We start from the raw sequence: 9,169 nt of genomic DNA on the forward strand, positions 1-9,169 counted from the left end.
CTTCTCCCGACGAGGCCATGGCGGAGAAACCGGTTGTTGTGCCTAAAGAGAACGAGGTCAAGCGTTTGGTGTTGCCAAAAGATCGTTGGGAAAAAGCCACAATGTCACGGTCCATGAGATCCTCCCAATGGACTCGTGACACTTCCCAATCCTCCCGTACTTGTGACACTTGTGAGTGGCGCTTGAGATTATTTGGTGAAGAGTGTGAGGCAGAAGGGTAGAACACAACTGGTTCGTGGGAGTGGCGTCAGGACGGTTGGTGTTAGGAGTTCTGGGATAGAAGGATTACATCACTTAGGAGCTCTGAAGACGGGGTAGGCCTCCCGTGCACAAACTGGTCGGGAGCTGATGCCGCTCTCCTGACGAGGCCATGGCAGGCCGAAACTAGTTGTTGTGCCTAAAGAGAACTGCTGCCTTACTCAATGGACTAGACGCCTGAGCGAAGCTGGGCATGGTAGATCTCATACGAAGAATCATTCACCGTATCGCTCGTGGAACAGCTAAAGAAGGAAGGCTATCCTGGCAAATTCCGCTCGCTAGGTGCCCGCGGGTCGTTCCGAGGCCAAGGAAACTCTCGGTCCGTGACACAAGCGTCTTGACTTAGTTTTATTCTTGAGCAAGCTTCTTGACTTAGTATTACACTTGACTTGTTATATAAGCCTTTGCTCAGCAGGAGATTGAAAAGCAAAAAAACAGATCTTTCACTCAAAACCTACCCAATGAAGAGACTTCTTGCCGAAACAAGCCGAAGCTCGGGCTTTGCTGTGGCCGAAAGTTTCACTGAGGATATCCTCATCGAGATACTCTCGAGTCTACCGATCAAGTCCTTGATGCGATTCAAATGCGTCAGTAAATGGTGGCAGTCCCTAATAGCTGACCCGGGCTTCGCCAAGTCGCATTTGCAAAGGATGAAGGCAAGAGATATAATTCCTAGCCAGAGAATCGTCAAGAGCAGCCCCCTTCAGACCATAGACTACGAACTTTTCGACGGCGGCATTGGGGGCGATGAAGATAGCGTGGTGGTAAAGTTTCATGAGCCAAGAATGGACGATTCTAGGTGGGAGCTCGTTCTCGTGGGATCTTGTGATGGCTTGGTCTGTTTATCTTTCCATGTCGGATTCCTCCTATATAACCCGACCACCAAGGAGTCTAGGAATTTGCCTGGTTCCAATAATTTTCCAGAGGACTTCTTCCTTGGAGTAGGGGATGAATTCTTCCATGGATTCGGGTACGACTATGCATCTGATGACTATAAAATAGTTCAGGGCGACGGTTGTCAGGTGGCGATATTTTCGCTCAAGTCTGGTTCTTGGAGATATATACAAGTCCAACAAGAAAGCCACCTGACTGTTTACGGCCGAGGAGTTTATTGGAATGAGGCCTTACACTGGTGTGTTGTCGACAATAGTAAAAACAAGACTGTAATTATGTCATTTGATTTGTCAGAAGAGAAATTTCAACAGGTGCTGTCTGTGCCTGAAGTTAATGGAGACATAGTTTTCGAGGGATTGGGGATTCATGGAGCCAATCTGTTCATCTACCATGGGACCTATAAGGACCGCTTAGAGGCGTGGATAACGAATGAGTACTCGAGAGGAGGATCATGGACAACATTGTTTAGTGTCTTGAATGAAATACCTGGAGGTATATATTTTCAGATCCCCGTCGCGTACACAAGAAGCAGAAAAATCATTTTCCAGATTGATACGTACCAAATGGTTTTGTTCAATCCTGAGGATAATACTTACAAGAATTATCCCATCGAGAGTGACGACAATGTCGCATCTACCATCTATGTGGAAACTCTTGTTTCTCCCTATCTTGGTTGTGAGCTGTCAAGAATCTAGAGCATTCAAGAGTTGTTTAAGTGGGTTTGGTTTTCCCGTTTCCGTTCAAGTTTCCTTTGTTGTGGTTGACCTGGCCATCTTGCTGTTGAATGATCTCGTCAAATTTGAAGAGGAAAAAAGACAGTATCGAGAGTCTTATTACAAGATCCGGTCATTCCTTAGTAGCTTCATCATTGTGCTTTTTGTACTCTGTCCTCTCTAGATGTTCGGTTAATCTCTGCTTGATGAATAGCCAGTCAAACGTCTCTCCTTTGCTAGGATAATTATCACTTCGCTAGGGAATGTTGTCCGATCTGATTTCGTGTAATTTCACCAAACATTCTCTGGAACTCGTTATGTTGTGAACATTCGACTATAATGTGAATCTTAAAGCGGGAATATAGTAATTTTATCTAGTGATTGGGTTGCGGTGGAACAAGAAAGACAATTCCGACTAGAGAACTGTAAAATGTGGTTTTCACTAAGCCTTAACCATAAGTGGCCGAAAGCGGAAGGTTCAGGTTCAAAACCTACTAGAGGACGCAGCAAAATCGCTTATTCAATGAGGAACAAAAGCAGAATCCATTCGACACATGCTGGACAATCCGTTGATTTTTTCACCTTCCCTCAAACACTCCGGTTATTCGCGAGCTACGATGGAGAGCGAGACACAATAATCAACAAACTGAATGCGACCGGCTTTTGAAAACATCGGTAGAACTGGACTAATTGGACTCATTCTTGCACTGGAGGGTCAGCATGCAGAAGTAACCAATCTCCATTTGTTCAAGCCTTAGGTGTCACGCCCCGAACCTTGAGCGCACGTATATCCTTCGATGGTCGACTCAAATTTGCGACGTTCCTAGAATGCATTGCCGATTCATTCGTTTTATGCACATGGGAAAGTGAATTAAGCAAACCCTATACTCGGACAACAACAAACATGAGATAGAAAAGTAGGATAACCAAATTCATCAATCACGCTTTATAAACATCTCAGGTTTATACACACTAGTCTGTCTCTAGAAAGAAACTACTAGGCTACCTACGTTCCGGATCCTTCAACTTCGGGCTCCGGGTTCTCCACATTAGAGACCTGAAAAGTTGTAAACCACGACGGGGTGAGAATAAATTTTAGCGAGTCAACACCATAAACCCTGATTAGGATGTGAATTCACTCAAAGACGTCCTAAACATGCACCACTTAGAATTTACCTTGCCTTGGCACCTTCCTGCATATTAGTACACATCATAAACACTTATGCATGCAACAAATGCATTCAAGAATTGGAACACATCATATCATTCATCAAACAATTTACAAGAGTCCGATTATAAGGCAAAATCGTTATGACACTTCTTATTCCATGCCACACAATTTCATCTCATAATCAAGCGTGGGTAACTCATATCGATGGTTCAATCCACACCCGATATTCACTCTCAATATTCAAACTCCAAATTCAAACTCAACACCCCAACTCAATATTCCGACTCCACATTCCAACTCGATATCAAACTCAAACTCAATATCAGACTCAAGGTTCTAGAGGTGCCTCTCTCATGAAGTTCCGATATTGTGTGGCATTTAGTCCCTGACCATAATAAACAATAGCTTAAGGTACTAAAGGTGGCTCCCATGAAATCATGTTGTTGTGTAGCACTTAATTGTCGATTATAATAAGCAATAGCTTAAGGTACTAGAGGTGGCTCCCATGAAGTCATGCTGTCATGTAGCACTTAGTTCTTGACTATTATAAGCAATGGTACAAGATTCTAGAGGTGGCTCATACGAAGTTTCATTATCGTGCACACTTAGTCCTTTACCTGCTCACAACCATTTGGTTTTCTCAACACAGCACATCCTCTTTCAATAGTTGCCACATAAAGTAATAACAATAAACTACAACCATGGCACAACCATTCACATATCATCACGCATAACTTCTAAGCATATCACAGGCCAACTGCAACTACTACTAGTCCTAACTGGCAGAAATGGTTCACTCGCGTGTCTCCGAGTTTAAATATAGAATTCTAATCAAACAAGTTTGAAAAATTCCCAAATTTGAATATATTGTAAATGACACATAAAATAACATTTTTCATGTAGACACCTTAATCCAGATCTTTCTAGATTAAGTCCAATAAATCGCTCAATCCAGTACAAAAAAAATTGAGTCCGTTTCTAGAAAGTCTATTTTCCAAAATTAGTTTGGTTCGAGGTCCAAAACTTGTTCATTTGATTTGAAATTTGATTATGTTAAACTACAATATGTGACAAATAACTTTCATAAGAAACCGTTTCAAAATTCGAATTCTAAGAGTTGATAAAATCCAGTGAATCCTAAAAGGTCACCAGTTCCAGTAAAAACAAAGGTTTTGTTTTCAAATGACGAAGTTGATATCTCTTTCTTTTAAATTCATAAAATCTTGAATAAAATATATGTTATAGATGAAGATGTCTAAAACATTTCTTAAGAAGGAATTAACTTCAAAATCTTAACACATTTCGATCCACAAAAATGGCAAATGACGAGGGTCCATAAATCAGAACTGAAGAAAGTCCACTAAATTGGACTAATCCAACCTCATTAGTGCTAATATCGCTAATTAGATCAACAATAATCCATTTTAAGGCTAATCTAACCATTCTAGATTAGCACTAATCTATCTTAAGGCTAATCTCATTTAGTACTAATCTAACTAAGCTAATTAACACTAATCTAACCTCCTAAGTGCAATTAACAACCTAATCAAGGATTATGGAGTTAACTCACCGGATTAGCCCAAAGGAGGCCCGGAAGGCACTGAAAAACAACTCGCAAATCATTGCTGAAGGAGGAGAAACTGGTTCTGCTTCTACTGGTTCGGTTTTGAGGTTGCTGAGCTGATCGGCTGCTGGGCACGAGCTGAGCTGTGGATGGAGGTGCGGCTGCTGCTTGGTGGTTGCTGGCTGAGGCGTGGATTGAAGAAGACGGTGCTGTGGTGTATGCGGCAGCACAATGATAGAGGAGCTGCTGGCGTGGGACTGTTGGGTGGTGTGAAGGATGAAGGCGTGAGGTGCTGGTGGCTGTGGGGTGTGAGTGGTGGGGGAAATGGAATGAAGATGGAGATGGTGGCAGATGGTTGGGCTGGCGTGAAGGGCTGTTGAGGGAAGGAGATGGGCGTGCGTGAGGGTGAGGGAGAGAAAGAAAGAGGGAAAGAAAAGAGAGAAAGGAAGAAGGGAATGGGTAGAAGAAATGGTGAGCATGCGTGAGAAGTAGAGGGAAAGAGAGAGAGATGGGTGAAAGTCAATAACAAATATCCTAATTCACTCGTTGCAAGCCACCAAAGTCTTCAAGCTTTATCATTTTGTCTCCCAATACTTTCTTGAATATAAATTCTCACAAATAAACAAACTTGAAGGTAGAAAAAACTCATTTTCAGCCCATACAAATTTCCCTTTTCTTTTCTGTTTTTGCCAAAATCGGTTTTTCAAAAAATCCCGGACTCGACGGAATTTTTCCGAAAGATGAGACGACATCCTATAAATGAATCATGACACGCTTGAACGCCCGATTCGCGAAACTGAATTTAATTTCGTGGTTAAAATCGACCGGACACGATTTTAGTGCGACCGAACTTACCAGATAGCTTTTAGGGATTTTAGCATGTTTGACCCGTGGTCAATAATTTCGATCCACTTTTGTACATCTCCGACTCGTCGGTGACTCTCTATTGTCGTAAAAATCTCAAGGTTTCAATTATGGGTATTGGGTACCGAATTGACATAAAATTGGGTTAGTGTCATTCAACGCGAATTTTGCAATCAGGTGGAATCATCCACCATTCAATTGCATGCTTCCGTCAAATCGACCTATATTCAATCACTAATCACTTATAACGGTGCTGTATTAACCATTGCCAATTATCACAGTCAAACAATCGATTTCTGATTGAATTATTCAATCTGTCGCATTTATATTCCTTAATGGCTTCACCTAATAGATCAGTTAATTCGAGAGTGATCAGCTCCAAGAAAAAGGATCATAGGCACATCGACGAGATGCCCATTTTGTATTATTGGGATGGGTTGAAAATTCAAGATATCACATATCGTGAGCGTCAATATCTGGCAGCGGAATTGCCACAGCCGATGTCTCGTGGCCACACCAAAAGAAACATTCCCCTTGTTCGAATCACTTTCTAGTGACCAATGCAGGAACCCATTCCAATATATCCCTCCGGTTGTCGGTTGTTCAAAATTGCCATTTCCTCCGGTGACCACCTTCCAGGAATTGGCCTTCAGAGCCAAAATATTAACCATGCATCCATCGAAACCGCTTCTTATTTTACTGAAATGTCCACTCAGGAATTTATAATCGTCCGATGAGCAATCGTAGCTTAGTCCACAAAATTCCCGCCCGTTCATACAATCAGCATTTGGGTTCGGGATTTTGCTAGACTTTCCAGAGGTTGGATTCCATAGCACTAACGATTCACCGTCCAAGCAACAGAGTAAACTTTCGCCACACCCTGCAATCCGGAGCTCGTACCTCGCAAATTTAAGCGGATGATTGAGCGCAGAGCAGTGTCCTCAATGCCGCAAATGATCATCTCCAGGTCCACTGATCGCAAAGGATGTTGATTTCTTCTGCATTGATCTATTGAGATGTAGTTTGGAGAATCAAGGATCGGAGAACAGACAGCGCCACCACTTCCATGTGCACTCGAGCAACATTTCTGTATGGTACTTGTGTATACTTACTTTACATCATTGTTTATGGTCCATAATCTAATTTGCTGTTTATTTATTTTGTTTGAGTGGTGAAAAATAAATTTCATAAGCATCGCTATAATCTAGTCATGGGTGTAACCCTGTAACTAAAATCCAATTATTTTTTATACTTTGCTTGTTTTGCAGAAAACTGGCCACTAGAAACAAAAAAAAAAACTCCAAATTTTAATCATTGGCCATTGCTTAAAAAATGAATTAACAAAAAATGTTTTCATTATTAACAACAATTTATGACTATAAATTTTTGTTGATAAATAGTATATTTTCCGTTAGTTATATATATTCTTAAGTGATAGAAACTGTCAAATTAGGAAAATATTTTTCAGATTGTTGATTTTTCATGAAACAAATGGAACATTAAAATAATATAAGTTGGACGTATAGAGATACATTGAAAACATTTTGTGGTAGTTTTATCGGTTAGACGTGACCAAACTATATTTTTCTATGCCTTGAGATATTGACGTCCCCATTTAAATTATATCATGTTTGCTATTTCCTTGGAAATCTCTTTAAAAAGAAATTCATATATTATATGAACAAAAATATTAAATTCTAAACGGTAAACATGGGAAATATAAAAAAGATTAACATTTTGATATCTTCTTCTAGTATTTACTTAATTTAATTTAAAAAAACTCTTATTTTTCACATAAACTTATAAAATTGCATCAAATTTTTTTTTTAATGCATATGTAATGATTGTGTGGGTTTTAGTACCTAATTAGAAGACCTGATTTTCTAATACTAAACCATAAAGGAAAATTGACAGATCAGTGTCAAGACTCTTCCTAGAGGAAGCTGACAGATTGCCAAGTGGGTGCTTCCTCTCATGACCTAGCACCCTCTCAAGCCCTATCGATCATAACTTGATTTTCACATTTTGTTATATAATTTGAACTTTCTCAGCTGTCATTAATCTATTTTGGGCCTGGTAGGAACCCGAGTAAGATGGGGGGAGCCCATCTTACTCTAACGAATCATAGACTTATGAATCCTAGACTTGGTTACGCTAAACCTTTTGCCCTTTCAATACGTTATCTTTTTTTCGTAGAAGTGATTTGCACGTGATCTTCTTAATTTTATTTTTCCTAAATCCTCCAATACATGTAAAAGGTGATCATGCATGGATGCTTCAAGCAGTCAAGATAAACATATCAGCAATCCAAGCAATAGGAACAAGATGTAATTAAATACGAGGAAAGTAGAGACCCAAGCCGTGTCATGTAAAAATCTAAGTAAGGCATTGTTATTAAGCCCCTGCATATGAACCGCGGTGAGCTATAAATAAAGATTAATGTGGACTGACTATGTGCCAAAAATTTCTAGATGCCTAGATTTATACCAATAAGAAAGGAGTTGCCCTAGTGGTTTGGCGCAGTCCTTATCTGTAAAACAAGAGATAGACCAGGTTATTTACATTCCAAAATTGAATGGGACTAATTATAAGAATGGTCCACCCTTTCGTGTTCAACCAATTGACTCCAATTCATCATGCTTCGTGGGTGAGTTTTCTACCTCTTGGGTGCCTTGCCTCATTCATTATCTGCGAAGAAAAAGAGATGGAACATGTTATTTTCATATTCAATAAGATTCTTTTGAGGAACGGTACGTACCCTTTTATGGCAAATTTGATTACTTCATTCTGTCGCCTTTCCTTGGCTGGGGAGAGAGGGATTTGCCCTTATGATTGATTGCGCTTCATTTGGCAGATGTTTACTTCATTCGAATATTCCCTTCTTCCTTTTTGAAGTTGAGTGACTCTGGCACTTCAGGCCCCCCTGGCCTGCTCCGTGGCCATTTGCCCGATCAAATACTTCTTATACATTAGCAAGGAACGTGTCATTTGCAAAGGATTGGATGAAGAATTGAAATGAGGTATATCCCTTTTGTGTTCTATCGTGCTTTGTTTGGGAAGTCCCTACACTAGGCGCTCTATCATGTTTGCTTGATAGACCTCTGTTTTGTCTCCGTTATCCCTGCACGCAGGAAAGGAGATATCAAATTCTACATCAAGCTGAATGAAACTCAGGAACGAAATACGTCCTTTTCAAAAGTCGGGTGATTGTTTGTTATTTCCATTTTGAGGTGACGTGTTTCTTCTTTTGTTTGGGTATCAATTGCCCTATCTGAGTCCCTCTTTTGTCCTATCTACACATGCGGAAACATTATTCCACGCTAAGTCAAATTTGGGAACGAAATACACCTCTTCCCCAAGGAAGGTGATCATTTGACATTTTTATCTTATTGACATCTTGTTTTTATTGTATTTGCGAAAGAGGAAGTGTTGTCAGTTACATAATCGAGAAGGGGCGAGATTAGGAACAAATATTCCATTTTCATTTAGATGTGGTATACCCTCCTATTTGCAACCATCATTATTTAAAATTTAATCTAGTAAGAACCTCAATCGCAACGGACTTGCCATTACAGAAAATGTAACTTAATAACAAACATCATATGCAATTGGCATTATATGAGTACTATGTAATTTGAAAAACTTTATAAGTACACATCCCAAGAGCTACACGCTTCATCATATAAATACATTTGGGCAGAATAC

General features: G+C 40.1%; 1 protein-coding gene and 1 long non-coding RNA gene across 2 annotated transcripts; one reads left to right on the forward strand and one right to left on the reverse strand.

Moving 5' to 3' along the window:
- Positions 1 to 719: 719 nt before the first annotated feature.
- Positions 720 to 1,847, forward strand: LOC104417074 (F-box/kelch-repeat protein At3g06240-like). Its single transcript, XM_039299920.1, has one exon. It carries the CDS (start codon positions 720 to 722, stop codon positions 1,845 to 1,847), a length of 1,128 nt encoding a protein of 375 aa, XP_039155854.1.
- Positions 1,848 to 2,775: 928 nt separating this feature from the next.
- Positions 2,776 to 5,064, reverse strand: LOC108954282. Its single transcript, XR_005545263.1, has 2 exons — positions 4,607 to 5,064; positions 2,776 to 2,922 (listed from the first exon to the last, which is right to left on the reverse strand). It is a non-coding gene; the product is annotated as an uncharacterized LOC108954282 (long non-coding RNA).
- Between the last annotated feature and the right edge of the window lie 4,105 nt (positions 5,065 to 9,169).

The sequence above is a fragment of the Eucalyptus grandis genome, chromosome 8 (assembly GCF_016545825.1).
Source record: "Eucalyptus grandis isolate ANBG69807.140 chromosome 8, ASM1654582v1, whole genome shotgun sequence".
Taxonomy (NCBI): domain Eukaryota; kingdom Viridiplantae; phylum Streptophyta; class Magnoliopsida; order Myrtales; family Myrtaceae; genus Eucalyptus; species Eucalyptus grandis.

Bases quoted from the DNA above. Each gene is read 5' to 3' on its own strand.
- LOC104417074 (XM_039299920.1), top strand. From the start codon at position 720: ATGAAGAGACTTCTTGCCGAAACAAGCCGAAGCTCGGGCTTTGCTGTG.